Here is a 23838-nt window from a genome sequence, read left to right as displayed (position 1 = left end):
TGAGTGAACAGTATTGGACTGGATAGGATACCCATAGGTATTACAGAGTGATACGCACAGGTAGCTTTAATTAAAAGCCATTTTCCCTTTGTATTTAATACACTGTGGCCAATATTAAATAATTTATGTACTTCAGGAAAATCCTACCCATCATATCACACATGTATGTACAACATCCCTTGAAACAATTATGAATGTTACTGTGAGATTATAATTAAATGCAAGCATTACTTTTATTTCCTCAAATAAACACATCAGAAAGTTTTTGAATCTTGTCATCCCTTATATCTGTGCCTAGGAGAGCAAAGAACACAACTTCATGGATTTACAATACGACAAAAAATCACCACAGAAGAACTATGCCTCACTGGGCCAAACTCCCTCGGTCACCACACACCTTGGATACAGTTAGACAGTTCACATGATTCTGCAGTTGTTGCGAACATTGAATACTCAAATCAGGAGCTAACCTAGCTGATGGGTATAATGAGGTGCTACACCACTAATATAAGGAATTGTGAAAACGCTGTACTACAAAGTAAGGAAGCAAAGCAACCTTCTAGACCTGAATACGGGATAAAACTATTATGGAAAATGTTGCTTTCCACCACTATTTCTATTTGCTTCCCTCCTTGAAATAAATTCCATCACTCAATAAGCTTTAAAGAATTCTAGCATCTTGCTAAAGGTAAGTGGTTTGAAGGGTAAGAAAAAAATAATTCAGATGAAAAAAACTCAAAGTTGCAGACAGGAAAGTCTGGCAAAGTACTGTCAAATCAGCATGGGCCAAATCGTGAATATGATGTCTAGAAACAATATTTTTCCTTTCATTATTCTACTGCTAAGTCAACAGATGAATCTAATTTAGTTTCTGAGAAAGCTAAGCCTGCATATAATTTAAAAGCAGAAGAGGAACACATAACTCAGAGAAGAACAAGATTTGGGGAACCAAGATATGCAAATTATTATTAAAAAAAAATTGTCTCAAAATGTGAGCTTTCCTGTCCACAGATTAGAGAAAAATGTCCTTGAAATACAACATAAAGTTATAAAATGGTAATCATCATATAAAATAAATCTACATATTCAAAAATTCTATAGAAATACACATACAAACACACGTAAAACTCACAACAGGTGTTCCCTAGCATTGACTCAAATTTAAACTAGATTTTTGTAACGATTTTTCTCATTTTCTCTGTTATAGCAGCCACTATTTTATTATTTACAGAAGCACCGACACAGTTTATTTTAATGTCTGGTTTTGCGCAATTGCATTACAAATTGTGTTTGGTTATCACTTTTGTTTCTTTTGCTTGCATTTTTACCCATTCTTTAATTTCTATCAATTCTACATGTATATTTGTGTTTAGAAAGAGATTTTGGTTTAATTTCTGAAATTTCCTACAAATATCCTCTAAGGAAAACCCTCTAACTTCCTTGTAATATTTGATTTGCTGTTCGTTCAATATGTTGGTCCTTAAAACACAAAACTGTAATCTGAGAATACCCTTAGAACCATAGAAACATTTAGGTTGGAAAAGACCTTTGAGATTATTGAGTTCGACTGTAAATCTAACACTGCCAAGTCCACCACTACATCATGTCCCCAAACACATCTACATATCATTTAAAGATCTCCAGGGATGGTGATGACTCCTCTTTCCAGCCTGTTCCAGTGTTTGACAACTCTTTTGATGAAGAAATTTTCCTAATATCCAACCCAAACCTTCCCTCGCACAACTTAAGGCCACTTCTTGTCCTATCACTTGTTACTTGGGAGAAGAGACTGACCCCAACCTCACTACAACCTACCATTCAGGTAGTTGTAGTGAACGATAGAGTCTTCTCTCAGCCTCCTTTCCTCTGGGCTACAGAAACCCACTTCCCTCATATGACTTGTGCTCCAAAACTCTCAATGTCCTTCTTGTAATGAGGGCCCAAAAGTGGACACAGGATTCAAAGTGCGGCCTCACCAGTGCCGAGTACAGGAGGTCAATCACTTCCCTCCTCCTGCTGGCCACACTATTGCTGATACAAGCCAGGATGCAGTTGGCCTCCTTGGACACCTGGGCACACTGCTGGCTCACAGCCAGCCAGCTGTTGACCAACACCCCCAGGTCATTTTTCAACAGACATCTTTCCAGCCACTCTTCCCCAGTCAAACCCGTTGTGTTGCAGGAAATTGTTGTGGCTGAAGTGCAGGACCTGGCACTTGGCCTTGTTCAACGTCGTAACAGTGGCTTTGACCCATTGATCCAGCCTGTTCAGATCCCTCTGGAGACCCTCTCTACCCTCAAGCAGATCAAGGCTGGCACCCAACTTGTTTTCATCTGCAAACTTCCTGAGCATGCATCAATCTCCCTGTCTAGATCATAGATAAAGATATTAAACAGAACTGGTCCAAATACTAAGCCCGGCTACCAACTTATAACTGGCTGCCAACTGCATTTAACTCCATTCATTGCCAGTCTTTGGGCCCAGACCTCCAGACAGATTTTACCCGGGGAATGGTAACCCTTATTCTTCTCTCTATACTCTGCACTACCAGACTACTTAACAACCTTACAGAAAAGAGCTATATACACACAGAGAAAAAAAGGAAAATTAGCATATATTTTATAATTTTGCATAACATTTACATGCATTTATTTTCTGTGCAAAACATGGCAGATATAGAACAACCATGAAGACTGAAAGATTTTTTTCTCTTGCTTTGTGTTTGGTATAAGATGCTTTATTACACTGAAGTTTGTTCTCTTAAGACTAATGGACTACCTCAGCTATTCATAGAATTATACACTGGTTTGGGTTGGAAGAGACCTTAAGTATCAGCCAGTTCCAACTCCCCTGCCACAGGCAGGGACACCTTCTACTAGATCAGGTTGCTCAAAGCCCCATCCAACCTGGCCTGGAACACTTCCAGGGATGGGGTATCCATAATTCCTCTGGGCAACCTGGTCCAGTGTCTCACCACCCTCATTGTAAAAAAAAAAAAAATTTCTTCTTTATTTCTAATCTAAATGAACCTTCTTTTAGTTTAAAGCCATTACTGCGTATTACTTGATAAACAGTCTCTCCCCATCTTTCCTGTAGGCCCCCTTTAAGTACTGAAAAAAAAAAAAAAAAAATTTCTTCTTTATTTCTAATCTAAATGAACCTTCTTTTAGTTTAAAGCCATTACTGCGTATTACTTGATAAACAGTCTCTCCCCATCTTTCCTGTAGGCCCCCTTTAAGTACTGAAAGGCTGCTATAAGGTCTTCCCAGAGCCTTCCCTTCTCCAGGCTGAATAACCACAACTCTCTCAGCCTGCTCTCATAGCAGAGGTGCTCCAGCCACCTGATCATCTTCATGGACCTCCCCTGGACTCACTCTAACAGGTCCACATCCTTCTTATGCTGGGTTCCACACAGCTGAATACAGTGGCGTAGTACAGCTCTGGTGGGGTCCCATGAGAGTGGAGTAGAGGGGTTGAATCACTTCCCTCATCCTGCTGGTCATGATTCTTTTGATGCAGCCCAGGATACGGTTGGTCTTCCGAGCTGCAAGCAGACATTGTTGGCTCATATTCCATTTTTCATTCACCAACATCCCCAAGACCACCTCCTCAGGGCTGTTCTCAATCCATTCTCTGCCCAGCCTGTATTTGTACTTGGGATTGCCTCAATCCACGTACAGGACCTTGCACTTGACCTTGTTGAACTTCATGAGTTTTGCATGGGCTCACCTCTCAAACTTGTCCCTCCAGCATCTCTACCATACCACTCAGCTTGGTGTCATCAGCAAACTTGCTGACAGTGCACTCAAGCTATCTAATCTATTAAATGATCTTGGAACACACCTTACCAAAAAATCTCAGATTATGCACTCAGCTTCCCATCTTTTTTTTTTTTTCTTTTTTTTAGAGGGGGTGGTGGGGTTTGTTTGTTTGTTTTTAACTTTCCTTTCTTCATCTGATGTCATGTAATTCTCTAAAATACTCATGTCAGAAATGAAAACATTCAGTGAATAGTTTCTAACCGAAGTGATGCTTGAAGACATTTGGAGGCCAAGCCATTAGTTGCATTAAGTACATAAATGTTGGAAGAAGGTTCATAAGCATTTTGGGTAACAGTAATTCGAAGAAGACTGAATAATATCACAGTCCCCAAAATGATACCATAAATGTTTATGGAAAAGTTCATAAGCTTTGTTTTAGAAGTAGGAGTAACAGAAAAAAAACTTCAATCCTATTTCAGCATGTCATCTCTTTCCTTTAAAGTCTGTCCAAGACTACTATGGATTTCATAGTTATTTCATAGCTATTTCAAAAACTTAACAGTTTTCAGTAGAAAGAAATCCTGGTGCATAATCCGCTATACTATAAAGCGACCCATCAAATAAATAAAAAAAGATTTTAAATAATAGAATAGAAATAGCGCAAAACCACAACTTTTTCTAGCAAACTGTAACATGTTTATGGGTACTATCTGTTTTTCACACTTATCTGAAATACACTGTAGTCACGAACTGGATTATAGATTTGTGCTTCCATTTACATGCAAATCAGTTAACAGAAGAATAAATAGAGTATATAGAAACTCAAATTAAAAAAAAAACCACAAAACCTCCTTAAGTAGTTTTCCTCTATGTAAGAATGTATTGAAAAAAGTTAACCAGTGCAAATAAAAACATGCACTGTTCATAATCTATGTACCCAAAACATGCAGAAAGCCTGTTTTTCAAACTCCTACACCTTCAGTAGGGATCTAAATTGTGGTTTTTGATACCTATGCCAACAGTTCACTGTGACACCTCTGAAATTACACAGCCAGCTATCAATACCCAGATACGATCTACAATACTGTCTAAGTTTACATGATGGAAAGTTTAAGAAATCAAAGTGTACCATGCAGTATTTTAGACTTTTAAATTATCCTGAGAGAACTACATACAACATTGCTAAGTGATAGTTTAAGAATCCCAAACATTGTTCAATATTAACACTTCCTATGGGACTTTTAAATCAGCTTTCACAAGCTGCTGCAGTCTGCTGTCACCAGTCCCAACTGGCTTCCTAATTAGTCAAGTATATCAATCTTTTGACATTCTAGAACTAGTAATTCCAGTTGGCTTGCAGAAAGCTACATAGCCCACAAGAATTCCTTTGAGAAATACACTCTTTAATGATCTAAATGATCTCTTTGCCTTCAATTGCAGAATAGGAGATTTAAATAGTTTTTAATATTATACCCAATTAAAACTCACGCAACTGTCTTTTAAATACCATCTAAAGCAGAAGTAAACTTGCCAAAAGAGCTGCTAAGTTTTGCCCTTGACATTTCAGTGACAAGTCAGATATAAACTACTTAATTTCATAATGACATCTTTTAAAATGTTAAGAATATTAGAGACCCTTCTCCTTCAGTGCGCTGTGTCATAAGCTTTATAATACATGTCTTTATGTCTTATGACGATAACAACAGATACTGCAGTTAGTAATGGCTCGGGCATTTTACGTACATATTAAGGAACCAATTATATATACCATAATTCCAGGAGCAGAAGTCCCCTGACATGATAGAATCCCAAATATGATTAGCAATATGGTTTTAAAATAAAAGTCATGCAACAAGATTTCTTTGGATGAAAAATGTTTCATTTTTACAGTCCCCACATCTGTCCAATATAAACTAAAACATCACACTCAATATTAGGACTCCAGAAGTTTACTTAGGCAGGAGAAAAACAGTATTACGGTTTTTATTTACATAATTATTTTAATATTTATAATACTTACTTATATTCATAGATTTATAATATTACCATTATTATATGCCTATTTTCTCTTTCAAGGAAACAATGCTTTATTCACCTACTCTCAAAAAAAAAAACCCTGCTTTTTTTTTTTTTAAAGGAAGGAAATAGTAAGCAGCTTCAGAAAACACAAATGAAGAATTTTTTAGCATGGTATCTGTTGATCTTGACTACTTAATCTGTACACTTAAGAGATTTATCCACAGGGACTTCGAGTGTCATTTTCCACTGGGATCTACTCATGGCACTGCGTTTACATACAGGTTTTTGTACCACTGTAAGTAATGGGAAGATTAAGCTTCTAAAGCCACCCTCTGAATCCCAAGCTTCATGTGAAATTAAAACTGCACTATTTGGACATACTTACACATTAAACCTGACATTAATACTTCTTAGGTGTAAAAACTCGATAGCTACTCATCAAGTTATCTGAATTAACAATGACTTAATTATCTTTATTTCATCTTTGAAGTAACTCCATGGCAGCATTCAACCTTTAGAAATAGATTTGGAATGCTAAAGCTATTGGATTTGTTCTTCTTGTCTGAAGTCCTGATCTTAGTTACCACAATGAATATTTTTTTTTATTCTTGTTGGACTACAATACAAACTTGTTTTTTTCTCTTCAGCTCAGGATATAATTCAGGTTGAATATACTGTACCCAGGTTTTGATCAAGTGAAATTTAATCCCTTCACAGCCTTCTTCCAGGTTTAGCTACATCATGCCATGTGCTTTAACGTACAAAAATTTGAGGCAAGTGAATATCAGGCTTGGGACAATGACAGCAGAGATTTTTCCAGGCTATTCACACAAGGAGAAGGAGAAAAAGAAAGATACATCTTTTAACTTTGTTAATGTTGTATGTACCTTTACTATGAGGACATCATAAAAAGTCCTGTATGTTTATTTGTATAATGATTTATTTTGACCAATACAGGCTACAAAGCAATACTCAGCTGCCTAAAAGTCTCCATCTGAGTAAATATTGATGAATGATTCTCTGAACAATGTCACAAAGGGAAAGCTTTAGTAATGGTATAGAGTTAAGTGACTTAAGCTCCAGGGAGCAGAACAGCAGATCACAGAGAAGGAGAAATTAAACCATCAATGCAGGAGTGAGCTCCAATGTTTTGGAAGCAGTTCCATCTTTTCAACCTCAAGAGTCTCAAGCAATCAGATTCTATGAAGTATTCATTGTGCTGACACGTAACTTCTAGACCTCTGAGCCTTACTGAAGAACAAGTCAGGAGACTTTTTAAAGGCTCCTTAAGTGTCCACATAAAACACAAGCAATCTTCATGTCCAGAGAACAGAAGGTTTCAAAATGTTTAACAATATAACCATCTAAACTCAGACTCTTCACTTGAATGAAACTCAGATATAATCTTACAATGAATTTGTGGGTGTATGTGAAGGGTATCTTTGGTATCTTTGTCCAGAAAATGGACAGCACATAGAGACTTCAACCTGAACCTGCTCTAAAGCTTTGAATTTTTTTCTGGTAAAAGCCGTAACAGATAATCTTCACAGGAATCACATAAACAGTCTAGTCCAGAATCAGAAGAGTTACATTTCTTACTGATGCCCAACACAAAGTATTAAGCCTTTGCTAGTGCTTCAGAGCCCTAGGCAAGTGTACTATAAATAGGTATTATTTCCCCTAATGACTGATGCACTTATACCATAGATCTTCTAGTGAGCGAGTGGGTTTCATGCCATCTTGTTTGCTCTTGCTGAAATTGTTCCATCATTGAGTTGTCATAAAGTGCTTTTATAGTACAGAAATAGACAGATTTTGACTCTGAGCCTATGAATAAAAGTGCACTCCAAGTCCTAAAAAGCTCAAAACAAGTGAAATACAAAGAAAGCATCCATCCTTCACGAGCCCTGAAAGACAGCTGTCCTGTTCAAATCACTTGTTGAAATCAAGGTTGGTAACTACATTGATTTAACTTCCATGAGATAACTAATACCATAAACACCAAAAGGTAAACTGTGGTTTAGAGGTGGTTCTGTACTACAAAAATAAAAAAAAAAAATACTTCAGTGATCTAAGGTATCTTTCTCTGTATCTCAAGTGAAACACAATTTCCCATTTAAGTAATGCGACTTATAGTGAAATCATCTTAATATTGAACTTTGTAATAAAAATGTATAAATTTCTGATTCATCATGAAGCCTATATATCCCATTTTTTCTGTAACAACAGAAGCAAGCCACTGTAAACTCACTTTCTGCAGAGATCATTTACACTGATTGGATATCCAGTAAAGAGTTTGCCAGAGCAAGCAGATCTCTCTGAGAGAGATCACCAAGTTTTTCTGGGTAAATTTGACATACGGAATAACCAGAATGCCAAGCCTTTGAAGTGGTGTACACAAGGACTTCATGCTGGGGTCAGTATTTGCAACATCTTCCTTTGTGACCTGGATGATGGGGCAGAGTGTACCCTGAGCAAGTTTGCACATGGTGTAGAATTCAGAGGAATGGTTGACAGACAAGATGGTTGTGCAGACACCAACAAAGCTGGAGAAACGGCCTGACAGGAATCTTAGTGAAATTCAACGAAAGACCTGTATGTGGCAAGGCATAACCTCATACATCACAGAACAGGCTGGGGCCAAACGGCTGGAAAGCAGCTTTAAAAAAAAAAAAAAAATTGGGGATTTTGGTGGACAACATACTGACCATGTGCCTTTGCGGCAAAGACGACCAAGGACAAGCATTGCCAGCAGGTCAGAAGAGGTCATCCTTCCCCTCTATTCAGCACTGGTGAAACACCTCTGCAGTGCTGGGTCCAGGTCTGGTCTCCTCAGAACAGACACACAAACATACCCAAGCAATGTCACTCAAGGGACACAAAGATAATCAAGGTACTGGAGCAGCTCATATGAGAATGTGCTGAGAGAACTGGTATTGCTCAGCCTAGAGAAGAGAAAGCTCAAGGGGATCTTATTGATATATATAAATACCTGATGAGGGACTAGGCGGGGTGTAAAAATGACTGAGCAGGACTCGTCTCAGAGGTGCCCAAAAACAGGACAGGAGGCAATGAGCACAGATTGAATTACAGGGAATTCCATTCAAATGGAAGATTTTTTTTTCCCCGTTGAGAGTCGTCAAATGCTAGAACAGGCTGTCCACCTACAATGGAAACTTTAAACACGGCCACAATAAGAAAAGAGGTTACCTTTTCACCAAGTCCACAGAAACAGTAACTAACAGTCAGAAAATGAAATTATTTACCTCGTACACACGTTCTCAACAACATAACAGGATATTCTAGTAACGTATTATATACTGCATTACCTGATTATATATTTTAAAAGCCAGTTTAAAGCCAAAATCTTCTCACAATTTTTTTCTATTCACTAGGGATACTCTACTTTTTAGCAGAAAAACTGCTAAATTGAGCAGAATGCTAAGTTTTGGTTATTTATATCACACATAACTAAAATCAGATCAACCTTATGCCCTGTTATCTAAGATTGAGAGGGCAGCTACTACTCATGCATGATTTTTCTGTTTTCTCTACCTGTCACAGCTCTAACTCCAATGATACAAGAATGCAACCAATCTGTTTTTCAGACCTAGCAAAAAACCTAGTAATTTCATTAGTGATGTTTTACAAATGGAAAAAAAAATCATCTGTTATTCAGAGACACATCAATTACAATTGCATTTAGAAAGCAGGTAGAACCACTCTAGTAGCATTCTTAAGCCACTTTCCATCATTTACCACCAATCCTGGCTAACAGGAGAGGTACCAGCTGACTGGAGGTTGGCAAATGTGACACCGATCTACAAGAAAGACCAGCGGGAGGACCCAGGGAACTACAGGCCTGTCAGTCTGACCTCAGTGCTGGGGAAAGTCATGGAGCAGATCATCCTTAGTGTCACCATGCAGCATGTACAGGATAGTCAGATGATCAGGCCCAGTCAACACGGATATACGAAGGGCAGGTCTTGTTTAACCAGCCTGATCTCCTTCTATGACAAAGTGACCCATTTAGTAGATGAATGGAGAGCTGTGAATGCTGTTTACCTGGATTTTAGCAAGGCCTTTGACACTGTTTCCCATAATATTCTTCTGCAGAAACTGGCTGCCTATGGCTTGGATGAGTGTGCGCTTCGCTGGATCAAAAACTGTCTGCATGGCTGGGCCCAGAGAGTGATGGTGAATGGAGTTAGATCCAGCTGGCGGCCGGTCACCAGTGGTGTTCCTCAGGGCTCAGTGTTGGGGCCTGTCCTCTTCAACATCTTTACCAATGATCTGGACGAGGGGATTGAGTGCACCCTCAGCAAGTTTGCAGATGACACTAAACTGGGAGGTGGTGTTGATCTGCCTGAGGGTTGGGAGGCTCTGCAGAGGCATCTGGACAGGCTGGATCGATGGGCTGAGGCCAATGGTATGAGGTTCAACAAGACCAAGTGCCGGGTCCTGCACTTGGGCCACAACAACCCCCTGCAGCGTTACAGGCTGGGGGAGGAGTGGCTGGAAAGCTGCACAGCAGAGAAGGACCTGGGGGTGCTGGTCGACAGCCGACTGAACATGAGCCAGCAGTGTGCCCAGGTGGCCAAGAAGGCCAATGGCATCCTGGCTTTTATCAGCAATGGTGTGGCCAGCAGGAGTAGGGAAGTGATTGTCCCCCTGTATTCGGCACTGTAAGGCCACACCTTGAGGACTGTGTCCATTTTCGGGCCCCTCACTTCAAGAAGGACATTGAGGTGCTGGAGCAGGTTCAGAGAAGGGCAACGAAACTAGTGAAGTGTTTAGAGAACTTCTCTAGTGAGGAGCGGCTGAGGGAACTGGGAATGTTTAGTCTGGAGAAGAGGAGGCTCAGGGGAGACCTTATCACTCTCAACAACTACTTGAAAGGAGGCTGTAGGGAGGTGAGGGTTAGTTTCTTCTCCCATGTTATGAATGTTATGAATGACAGGATGAGAGGGAATGGCCTTAAGTTGTGCCAGGGGAGATCTAGGTTGGATATCAGGAAAAATTTCTTTACAGAGAGGGTCATTAAGCATTGGAACAGGCTGCCCAGGGAGGTGGTGGAGTCCCCATCCCTGGAGGGGTTTAAAAGCCATGTGGATGTGGCGCTGAGGAACATGGTTTTGGGACCCTGGCAGTGCAGGGTGAATGGTTGGGCTTGATGATCTGAAAGGTCTCTTCCAACCAGATGATTCTATGATTAACTGAATGTAGCTTCTTATAAGAATATATGTAGGTAATACAATATATGTCTGTGGTCATGTATAAAGATCTTGTCTCCCGGTTACCTCATGCCTCTGAAGGCATTCACTGAACACAGGAAAAAACATTACTATTTCCATTCAGCTCTGTAAACAACTGACAAATCAGAAAGTACACACAACGATCACTCATACTGACAGTTGTTTTACAGAAGTGATGGACTGAAGGAAAGTTAAAAGTTATATGATTTCTCACTCATGGAGTGATAAAGTTCCAACTGGTTTAGATGACTAAGCTTAGTCAAAGCAATGTTTCCAGACACCTTTGGGTGGGCAAGATCCTTTTTGTTTGGGTGCACAAGAATAAAAGAATAACCGCACAAGAATACCCAGGAAGATCAGATCAAAAAGGTTCACCTAGCCCTACATCTTTCATGCACTAGTAGCCCACAGCAAACATCTACACAAAGGACAGGGTAAATATATAATGACATTTCTAGAATGGTCTCTTGGTGTCCAGCAGTTTGCAGTTCAAAGACTTTGTATTTGCATTTAATAACTTTCAATGGATAGAAGTGCCAGAGAATTCAAGTAACTTCTGTCAGTGAGCTTCAGAGCAAGAATATTTTGGTATGCAGTATCAAGACTGTACTTCTGTACAACCACTGAGGTACTGCTGAGTGAAGATAAGCGTCATAGTGAACAGCATAGAAATAGAAGCAGCAGCACACTCAGTTTGAAGGAAGTCAGAGACATGACCTTCTCTTCTGCTAGCTTTCCAACAATGACAGAGGAGGTTCTTGGCTCTTTTACAACCTTGGACTAAAGAAAGTAAAAATAAAACATACTCTCCAATGCTTTAGTAAGAATATTTATTCCTCCCCTCCTCAGCAACTTGAGAGCAGAAACTTCTGATGATTCATAAAACCCAGAAAGAATAAAAGCATTTACACATAGCAGGAGTGAGTTTAAAAGAGGACTCTGGTGTGCACCTCCTCATGGAGGAGATGTAAGGTAGTATTTGGAGTAGGAAATGCTTACTCAAACCCAAACCTACTGTCTGCATAAGTGTTACAGCTCTTAATCTTAAAGATGGCTTCAGAGATTGTAATTTTTTTTTTCATGGTAATGCCATTTTAAGTTTGCAGCATTCTTTCCATATTTGTTTAGAAATTTTACTGCAACAACATAAATTACAAGTCTTATGAGAATATTTATCTAGAGACATTACTTTAATGACCCTGATTTTTTTCAACAGTTCTGTTTGTTTTGACTGTTTCTCCCAAGCACAGTTGCTATTTATTTTTTCAGGGGCTTTGCGTAAACCTCAGTTTCACAATCACCTTTCAGCTACTATATCCAAAGGTTCCACTTCAGAGCACAATTTTCAGAAAGAAAAAGAATTGTTTCTTCTAAACCTCTTGTTATTTTGGAGCTAATACTAAGTACAAATGAACAGCAGCTGCTGCATTCTGAGCTTAGAGGTTGCCAACAAGCACGTGAACCACACCTCCATGCTTCAGAAGATTTAGCACCTTTAAGAACTTGTTAGAACATGACTTGTGAGTATTACTTGTTGGGTTTTAATTAATATACGTTCAGATCAGCTCTACGTTTTTTAGACCAAAACCATGTAATTCCCTGAACACCCTACGGTCTGAGACTTGATAAGGTTTTGCTGTATCTCATCTTTTGCTATATATTCTGCAGATGTATCACACATTGCTTCTCAGACCAGATTTTTTTTTTAATTGTACATACCTGTATTTCATCATTCTTTGTACCACTTTTCAAGTACAAATGTGACAATTATTCTTGAGGGAACATCTGTTCTCTGTAATTTACCCAGATTTATACTTTACTGTCAAAACAATACAATTGCAGCTGAAAAACAACCTCTATACTTAGTGGCATATCAGATGACATCTCCTTTCCAGTGGATTTGTGGTCAATGTCTGTCACAACTCATTCCTCACATATAGGATTTATTTTTTTTAGATGTGCATAAAGCAAAATTAGATCTACTCTGCAAATTTGTCATGGGCCTACTGTCAACTGCCCACAAAGCATTAACTCAAGCAAGTGCTGAGTAGGCAACCCTATAAGGTCCTGCCATTCTTTCTGCTGTAAGAGGAAAAAGTTACACTCCTCACAGTTATGGATCAGATTTATTCCCCACTGTCTTCATGATAAAAGTGATCTTGAAGAATTAACTTAAATAACAAAAAGTGACCTTGGGAATCCTCTTGGTGAAGAGGGTCCAGTTTGACGATAAGTGGAGGCAGTTGTGGGACAATTGGAAAGAGTTATCAGCACCAGAGAGGAACCAAGATGAACTAAGCACTTGAAATTCCAAAAGGGGAAACTCTCTAGAGAAGAAAGCCCTTACACAAAAGAGTTGTTGGATATCAATATTATTCCCTCAGGATTTCTTCATATAAAGCATTATCAGATCTATTCTCCCCTTCACTTAAATGCCCCAAATCTAGCAATAAAGCTACTACTGTCCAAAACTTGTGTTTTTCAGGAAAGTAGCCCAGAAGGCATTTTAAAACAACAAATTATCTACATGTTAAAAACTACTGATGTCATCTTACTTGTAACAGAACATGAGAAGACTTTTATAATCTGTGACGTTTGAAGTCCTTCACTCCCCTCAGAGGAAAGAAATACTTTTAAGAAGTATTGATTCTCCTCTCCCAGCAAGAGGAAATTAATAAAATGGAGACCTTAGAAACTCGATCTAAGCAGGGAAAATAAGGTTTCTCAGGGTACCTACTAATACAAGAAGGTTTGGGATCTTTTTAATTTATTTCAATGGCAGGCATTTTATCTGCTGGAATCTGAATTTCAATTACCTAATTATGTTTACTATTTTCAATGCTTAAACTGTCAGTGTTGGGATCCATGGTGTCCTTTTGTTTTGCAGAACACTACAGAACTAATGAAAATATTCATATTGCACAACTTATTAGACAGTAATAAAGTAGTGTTTGAAGAAGGAAAATGTAAAACACTCTTAGGAAGTCTGCGAGACGTGAATATTTTTTTCCAAAACCAGATAAAAAACATAAAGCCTCTGCAAAAATAAATGCTGCATAACTGACTGCAAACAAGGTCATAACTGTCTAAATGAACTGAAATATGGCTTTAAAACCAGCTAGTTGTGATAGAAGTGCAACTGAGCAACACAACTGAAAACAAACTAATATTCTAGACTGAAAATGAGATGTTTAAGACATCATTTGGCATCACTTCACTGCTTTTGCATAAGAAAGGGTAGCCTTTGTAAATAACCACTGATTAAAGTGGCTTGTTACTTAAATGGTATTCAAGGTAAGACACGATGAAGATGCCACAATGATGGAGTTCTCAATTATGTTACAATATATTTAGCTGGTGTTATCACAGTTATAGAATTCTTTACACTATGATAAGATCAAAATAATTGATTGGTGTGTTTTCTACGGAGAATCTGAACAGCCTGAGAAAGTATGTATCTGAATCTTAATAGTATGCAGACAAGTGGCATTTACATAAAGATCCCCTTCCACTGGCCGTTTACCTTGGGAACGATAGTATGAGATAGTTTGAACTGGCTTCACAAAGCAAGTAAAGAATCTTATTGACAAAGTGTCTCATGATAAATATCACTTTGAAGTCCAGTGAGTATTTAGAGGACAAATTTTTATTATCATAAATTTCAAAATACCAAATACCATTCACTGCTTAGACGTTCAAATTTTTTACTGAATTTCATATACTTTTAAAGCTGGAGCTGATAGTTTTATCATGTAAACTCCAGACCCTTAGCCTTTTGTATCACTGAACCATTTGAGCTGTGATTGTTAGGACACACAAGGGTCGCTACTTAAGATTTAAAGCAGAGATTGAGAATTTTAGTGAATTACAGTTGAGAAGGATCTAAATCTGAAGTTGGTTTCAGGTCCGAATCTCCCAAAAACGCTTGCAAAGGAGTAAGTCAAATTATTCCATATAAAAACAAAAATCTATGGTCTTATTAATAGAGATCCAAGTTTGCACTATGAAGCCTGCCTAAAATTTCAAGTTTTTCTAAACAATACTGCTCTGCATACTTATAAACCACTAAACATTTCACAATCTACAAAATTTTACATCTGAAATACAAAAAAATTCAAACTGAAAACTCTGTGAGGATACATCACATGGTATATATATTTATCTAATTTTAGAAGATGACCATATCCAATCTGAATGTGGTGTAACAGTATTTCAAAGACAGTCTGATGCAGAGGCATGGATGACAGGAGTGCAAGCTGTGATCTAGATGGCTAAGTTGCCACCTGTATGTCATGGGTACAACTCAGGCTAGACTACTACAGTTCGTGAAAAGGCTTGTATGTCGTAGGACCACCTTGGATCTCAGGTTTTCAGTAAATTCCCCTCCATGCAGATTAAGCTAAAACTCAGGAGTTATCTTAAATCCAGAAAAATTTTCCTTTTGGGTTATTACAATACACTGCTAGTCAAACTTGGTATAATATAGTCCTGACATGCTATATGCAACTTATTGACTCAACTGACATGTTTGGGAGATACTAATAAAAATCTGTATTTTGTTACATATTTCTTTAAGATCTTAAGTTTTTGTGAATACAAGGAAGTCAGCAATACCCCCTAAACAGCTAAAAACTTTCGCAGCATTATGTAGGTCAGTTTTATGTGAAGAAATGAATCCCCCTTTCCTCCACATTATGCAGCCGAAGGTGGCACCTTAGGCACCAAACTCTACTCTTCAAGTAACTTCCAGAAGCAGATGAAAGCTGAGGAAGTCCAAAAAAAAAAAAAAAGAACTTCAAGAACAAAGGAAAGCCTAGGACAGCTTAAATGTCTGTGTTGTAAATGAGGTAACAAAACAAGCTTAGGTTGATAATATAAATCCTGTTTAAGCATTGAATAGCAGCTCAGGTATTGAAAGGTAAGGGCACGGGCTGAAAGCAGAAGCTCCAGAACTGTAAACTAGTCACTACTAGCCAATTAACATTGACAGTGAAAAAGCACCTCAAGAACTGGGAATAGACTGTTTCTACATTTAGGAAAAGCAGCAGCAGCTAACCAACGAAAAAGCATCCAGCTGAAGGCACTGCTGTGAAGGATTTTGCGTCTTGTAAACTAGGAACAGGCAACAGGGTTGGGAACTGTCTAGAAAATAAACCATTTTACAAATCGCTAAGATGCCATACTGGCTATGGGTTAAGGGAAGAGAAGATGGTAGAGAAAAAAAAAAAACTAATACCCACTTCAGTTTTAACTTCCCTTGCAGAAAACCTCTCGAGTTGCAACACATCTTGTCAACTAATACCACCACTGGTAGCCATCACTGACAATTCTACAGTATCATCTCCATGGAATTTTATATTCACAATAAATTTAGGACAGAGTTGCTTTGAATAAGTATTGGTAGTGATTTATAGTAAGAATTGACTTGCAGCAATAATGACAAATAGTGCATGAAAATGTTATTAGCACAAGCAGTGCTGTTAATGATTGTTAGTCCAGAAAGGTGGGGTTGGTTTTTTTTTTGTTTTGGGTTTTTTGGTTGGTTGGGTTTTTTGTGGGGTGGGGGTTTTGTTTGTTTGTTTGTTTGTCTTTTGGTGTTTTGTTTTGGGTTTTTAAGTTTAAGAGAAACAGTTAAGAAACTCTGAAGTGGTGTATAGCACACTGATACACAGGCATCCCTAACCTTCAGGTCATATTAATTGAAAAATGAAGAGTGGAAATGGAGAGTACACTATGAGCTGTTCACTGAGGGGAGAAGAACCACCTGTTAGTACATATACTCTAATCTTCTCTTCTTCAGTTATGTGCCTGTTTCTAGGATGATGACATCAATGAGTTTTCAGCTACTTCATTCAAGCAGTAATGGAAATAATGTTCTACAAAACCAACAACTGATCCAGTCATAAAGAAATGACACGCAGCAAAAATCAGTTACTCCACAGACACAGCTGAGGTAAGAGTTGTTTTGATATTTTGACAGAGAGGGGACCTGGTTAGAAATCTGTCATCAGGTCAGATCTAGACATTTTGTAACTGCTTTACAGATTCTCTAACAAGAAGACAGCTAGGAAATACGGTTTTGATAAGACTGCCAAAATAAATAAAAAATAAACACACAACCCCCACTTTTTGTATTGTTGTCGCTGTCCTTCCTGACAAACAAATCTACTACAGGTGCTTTCCACAGCCAGCACTTGGGTTTTCTACCAGTCTTTTAAGACAGTGTTGCAAACAAGCACAAGACACCTTGCAAGTATCTCTGCAGAACAAAAACTCATTAGTGACCGATTTATTGAATATCAAACATTTATAGCTTCAGGTGGGCCTAACATCAACTTTTCCCATGTGCTGCTGTTTAGATCTGTTATTTCAGACTGAGCACTAAGTAGCTGCTAACAAGAGCAAGAAACCTCTTTCTGTATGCTTACATGACTTCATAAATAAAAAAAAAAACCCAAAAACCCAATCAAGCTACTAAGAGACAAAGCAGCTACTTACTCAATGGCCTAGCTCATCTGTAGATGACAAGTACATAGTTCCCCACCACATTAGCTGAAGCACTAGGTTATCTAGCAGAGGCCTACACACACGTGGGTATTCGACTCAATTCGATGTCCAGAACATTGGCACCCATATTCTGGAAAGCCTGAACATGACGTTAGGAAGAAATTTATTATGAAGAGGAACTTTAATTTTTCCCTGAAAGACTATCAATTTTCCATCCAAAGCACTACCAGTCATGCATACAACATGTCTGAGGGAAGACTGACTAACCTCTTTTCGAACACTTCTAACCATGACGAATACACATGAAAATGCATACCAGTTTTACCCTTCCCTAGTCTTCTGTAGCCTTCTTTAAAAAGATTGTCACTGGCAGTTTTCTTATTGAAATTGAATTTACCTCTGAAGAATTAGAAATTCTGTGTTCAGATGGCAGTTGCCTAGTTTCCCATCGTCAGAGAAAGCTTTAGTCTCACATCTCAAGACACAGGCATTCTTATGAAAATAAATCAAAGACATTTGGTCTAAGAATTTCTGAAACTAAGCACACCTACTCTGGATATCAGTGAAACGTGGAAGAGACAGATAATCATTTATGCCCAAGGTGCCAAGCAGGGTTTGAGTGGAGAACTGTTTAACAAGATCTGCTCAGAAAGAAAATGAGAGTAGCTCACGATAATTTACACAGTAAGTCATGTAACATTCTGAAGGATTCCAGAAGCTCAGTCTGGGATAAAACACAGCAGTACAGAGGATCACGAGACATCTCTTTAGTAACAGAGAACTCAGTGTCTGCCGTCTCTTTTGGTACAAAAGACAACACATCATAAATGAGTAACTTTAAAAATGCATGGCTGAGGTTTCTTTTCAGGTGTTTCAATAGGGACCTACTGAAATAACAATTGACGTACTCAAAGAAAAATCCAGAATACTTCTGGAACGGCTTATTCTCATAAAAGAACAAAAATGACTATGTAACCTTAGTTATATGAAAGAAAATGGCTTTGTGATTTGGAAAATGTCTGTTCACAGGTAACACAAGCTGTTCTGAGCATAACTGAACTTATACTTGATCACACAACGTTCAATTCATTCTAACAGAAAAATACAAAGCAGCATTCCAAGTTCTAAAATAGCTTGAGGAAAACAGATAATTAGAGAAGCTCGTTACCAATATAAAAGTTAAGAACCTCTTTGCTGTAAACTTTTATTGGTAAAAATAATTCATTTTTTCTCTTTCTTGTCTCATAGCACATTCAGATAGTGAAGAATTAGCATCCTTATTTCCAGTAATACAGTAGGTAAAATGCATTTTCTATATTACTTACCCGTTTTCATTTCTAACAAGCGCTTTTTCTTTTGTTGTCTCTCTTGTTTTTCTTTTTCTGCTTTCTCCTTAGCTATTTTAGCACGCCTCTGCTTTTCTTCTGCTTCCCTTTTTCTCATGTTCTCCTTTACTGCTTGCTATGAAAAAAATATAAACTCCCATTAAAACTGAACTCTTAGCAAAACCAAAGTTGAACCTTAAAAACAAAGAAAAAAGCTTTAAAAACACATCTCCTAACTAACTTTAATTTAGCAAGCCAAATAAATATTTTACATTCCTTATTTAGTATAATTTATTCAGAAGAGTAAGCAAATTCAGAACAAATACATTAAAAGCATGCTAATTGTTCCCAAATGGTGATTACAGCAAGAAATTCAGCAAGAAATCTCTGTTAAGAATACACATTAATATAGGAAGAACTCAAAACATCTAAACCACCTGGTTTTACAAAACTGTAAGTGTGTTACTATTTGTATTTCTAGAATAGTTTTAACATTGATTATTTCTCACGCTGGCACTATACCAAGCAAAACACGCACGCATTAATTCACAGGGTTTATAAATTCTTGTATTCTGGTTAACACCTGTACACTATTGTTTATTTTGAATTATAAATAAGTACTCCAAAGCTTCCACTGAAACTGAAACAGAACTACGAGTTTGAGTTTAAAAAATTATTTTACATGTTCAGATACTAAGCAAAAAAACCTGTCACATTCAATAACTTTTTAACAGAGCTGTTTTAGGATTACCTTTTCATTATTTTAGCGTTAGCTAAGCACATTGGTAAATTCTCAGTGCTTTACTGTGGCTTGCATTAAAGTGCCTATTCTTCATTGGAGAGAGTTTCTCTTTTCGGAATGCAGTTACACACAGAATCTCATCTTTCACAATAGATGAAATGTCACCTCCTACAAAATGGCTAATATCTTCACAAGGTCTAAGGCACAGGCTGCACATTTGCAGGGATAATTAATGTCTCATGTTGTTTTTAGCAGGAAAATGTCCAGCCTGCACTCAGGAAAAAAATGTAGCAGTGGACTGAAGAGTAAAGCACAGATGAATGTGGATTACAGTAATATTTGCACAGGCACTGTGACCGATCAATCATGACAAATGACAATGAAACGGACTTTTTAAACAAAGCAAAACTGTACTTCAAGTGTCTTCTCTGGTCTGTCATCTCTATCAATTTTCTTGTAGGAAGAAGGGGGAAGCCTACTACAAAATTCTAAAATTCTGGATTGAATTAATTTTAACAAATTATTTGCTGATTTTCAGACTGTGCATTCTGTAAAATAAACTGCTGGGCAATACTCAAATGGGACTTTAGGACCAGTACAATTCTGGCAGAAATTACACACTTTCCTAACAAAGTGACCAAGGAAACTTCTGCTTTGCATCTACTTATTCCTCCCAAGTAATACCAGTGGTACTCAGCCTCAGATGAAGTCATCCAAATGTAGGTTTCTACTCCTTTCTAATCACACTGAACAACCTTCATAGTTAGTGCAAACTGAATGCTTTGGAGTATCACATCCTGCCTCCAGCCTTTCTCTAGCAGGACACTGGTCTCCGTAAGTTTGGTATCATAACTTAAAATTTCAGGCTGATGATGTCTTGAACACCATTTAAGACAACTCTCCAGGATACTAGGCACTTCTGTTGTTAGGTCTCCTTTGAGACAATAGGTAACAGCTCTCCAAATTCCACTAATTGTATTCAGTATCTCCCTTGACTAGAACATGAGATTAGAAATTCAATGTCTCATATCTAAGATGTTCCACTGACTGTACCAAGGATTTAGCGTCAGGAGTTAAATCACTGAAGGTAAGGTGCTTTAACCATTTATTGGATCCGGCCAACTAACTTTGCTCCACATTTGGTGTTCACAGAACGTGAATAACAGCTGTCACAGCCACCAAGTGACACTGAGGTACAAAATTAGCTATGAATCTGAAGTCTTTGGCTCCAGATTTAAACACCTTTTTTAAAACATTTTGCTTAATTGAGAACAACAACAAAAAGACCCACTAATAGTGGCCAGGTACTGTATGAAAATTACCAACTTCGCTCAACAACAAAGATGACTGATTTTTGACTTTCCCACACCTACTGGTGACTGAAGTCATGTTTTAGTTCAGGACTTTTGGAATAAATTTAAAGGTCTTTTAAGCTAAGTTTTCCAGGATGTCAACCACCTCCAGTTTCTGTCAGTAATCAAGACGAATACTAAACAATTCTGAAAATCAGCTCACAGGTGTCTCATGCTAGGCATGTCAAAAATCTTTTCCAAAAAGTCTCAAAACTAAGTAACTACTGAACATTAGATTTAGTGCCATCAGATAAGGGGTTTCATGCCTTACCTACACACCTCTTTCATATAGCCTTCAAACTGTGCTCTGCAAGACATAATTATTAATTTTCCTCAAGGTTTCTTCTATCACGCTCATCAATAATATCTAACCGCTTTGAAGCATTAATTAATCTATTTTATGACACTGCTGTGAAGCAGAGATTAGTATCAGTACTAATTAGACACAGAAAGGAAATATGGAAAAATTAAGGCAAAGCACAACCACTTCTTTGAGCCTCCAATTCAAGATGAATCTAAGTATTTATAATTCTTATTCCACATCATTTAAATGGGAGGTGTGGTTTAAACATCAGAAATTAAAGTAACAGAACTATTTCATAATATTTAGCAATTCTGAAATCAGACTCCTGAGTTTCAAATTAGGCATTGATCAAATTAGGAAAACATAATCAATGCCCATATTGAAAAATCTGGCATATCTAACTTGGCAGGAAAAAATATTCTAATGGAAGACTGTGCCTTCTGGGTTTTTAGCTGTCAAACTCTGAAGTAGCAGAGGCTTGGCAATCTTCGCATGTTTTAGTACATTTGATAAATATGGGTTCCATTTTAAGTCCTTTCCTCAAAATAGATTGACATGAGTATTTCAATTGCTTTCTCAATATCTACAACAGAAGTTTTTTTCCCCTATGTACACCCTCAGACAAGTCTGGAATCATTAAAAAAAAAACCCAAGAAAAACTAAAGAAGACTGGGAAACATGCAAACATCTTAAATAAGTGTGTTGAATCTTTCTACAGATCAATAGGCGTGAGTGAGATCACTGCTCTGTATTTTGTCACAAAGCTCATGCCCAGATAATATTCTGGCAGGACTGCAGCCAGTAAGTTAAGCTATGTAATCATAGGTAGCCAGATGTGACATGAGTCATCTTTTCCAAGTTATCAAAATTAATAAATTCACACACAATTGGGGACCTGCCTTTTTATTCTTCCGTTTCTTTACTGATAAAGTTGCTTACCAGTCATGTGTTCAGAATCCAAAAGCAAAAATATTTTTGCAAAGAAAGCTTAAAAAAAACCTACCCCCCCCAACATCCACACAAGATCAACAATCTCTCCCTGACCCCGTAACTTTAGCAATCTAAATGTAGTTATAAATCCACAAGATAGTGATCTCCACTAATCCTAAGTAAGAGTTCTATAAAAGTATTTTGAATTTATATAGCCATCAGCTTTCCTAAAGTTATTAGATTATTTTAAATTGAAGGATATACCAGTCTTGCATATGTATTCTGAAGTATATCATCAAGTTAATCATCCTTTTTCCGGACAACTACATTGACAGTGGCAAAAGAATTCACAATGTTTTAGAGAACATCTGATTGGACTCAAAAATTACCTAAGGAAAGTTTGTTCAGTAAACTGAAAAATTACAAAAATAACTTCTAAGAAATATTACGTATAAAATAAAGAGACTGTACCATGAACATTGTCCTGAAGTTGTTTAAGTCTGTTAAAAACTCTTCCACCGAAACTTTCTTCAAATCAATGGCATAGTATCTCATGACGTTCTGATAGAGTTTCTCCATGTTCTCATGCATCCGTGAAAGTTTCTGAAAATCTTCTTTAGCATGAACTAGAAAGCTGTACAATGCTGTTAAGGCTGCAAGAACGCTCAGTGAATCCAGCCAAACTCAGTTTTTACTTAAAGAAAATCTGTATTTGCACCAAATGAAGTATCAAAAGAATTCCTTCCATGTCATATGTGCTTCCTAATATTTACTGTGCATATTAGACCTATGAATAAATCAGGGTGCTTCCATCAAATGTTCTTGACCGCTTAAATTTAAAGATTATTCCATTAGCATATAATTTAGTATGAAATTAAATGTATGAGACTAACTTCAAGCAGCTGTGTTGATTCTTTATTATTACCATCTTCTTACTGAAGCTAAAGGTTTAGGTACATAGATAACAATTTACATGGAATTTAGGTATAGATACCAATAACTATCCTGAATAACTTGATACATCAAGAAATACTATAGTTCCTACTAAAATTAGAGTAAGAATATTAATAAACAACAGTATTAAAAGCAGAATGAAAGATGTAAAAAATGAAAAATGAAAAGAACTGTAAGATTAAAACATGAAAGATTAAAAACTTCACCTTCACAGTTCTTGGTTTTTTTAAATGCTGTTGTAGCATTGCAGTAATTTCTGTTCCTGGTAGCTGCATCACGTATTTATGCTTTTTCTAAAGCTATTTGAAATGTCAAAACAACTTAATTAAATTAGAAGTGAAAACAATAGAGCTACTTCTACAACAGATAGACAATATGCAAACAGCACCAAAACACTGCATAACAAATTAAATAAATCCCCCCTATTTTTATTCAAGACTTTTGATAATATAGTTTGTCAAAGAAGCACAAAAAGTAATACTGTGTGAAGTCATTTCCTTATGTAGGACCAACTTCATAAAGCGTTTACTTCAATGGGATAGTAGCTTAAGAAATAGTTATGTTCCATTTTTTTTCCTGCTGCAGGAAAGACTACAGAAGACAAGAACTGGCAATTTTACCTTTACTTGCACTCGCCCACCACAACTACTGCACAAGTGGATGTACTGTATTTTATACTACGCTATCAC

General features: G+C 37.4%; 1 protein-coding gene across 1 annotated transcript in view; it reads right to left on the bottom strand.

Annotated features, from left to right (window-relative positions):
* Positions 1 to 23838, bottom strand: part of DIAPH3 (diaphanous-related formin 3) — a gene marked incomplete at its 5' end in the record, with an annotated part of 117603 nt that overhangs the window by 1093 nt on the left and 92672 nt on the right. Inside the window, 2 exons of the mRNA XM_010144890.1 lie at positions 18868 to 19003; positions 22667 to 22831. Of these exons, the coding sequence (XP_010143192.1) occupies positions 18868 to 19003; positions 22667 to 22831 (301 nt within the window). The remainder of the gene's footprint in view (positions 1 to 18867; positions 19004 to 22666; positions 22832 to 23838) is intronic.

This window comes from Buceros rhinoceros, unplaced genomic scaffold (genome assembly GCF_000710305.1).
Source record: "Buceros rhinoceros silvestris isolate BGI_N320 unplaced genomic scaffold, ASM71030v1 scaffold4891, whole genome shotgun sequence".
Classification (NCBI taxonomy): Eukaryota; Metazoa; Chordata; class Aves; order Bucerotiformes; family Bucerotidae; genus Buceros; species Buceros rhinoceros.
Note: the sequence above shows the minus strand (reverse complement) of the source record. Positions and strands in the feature narration are given on the sequence as shown.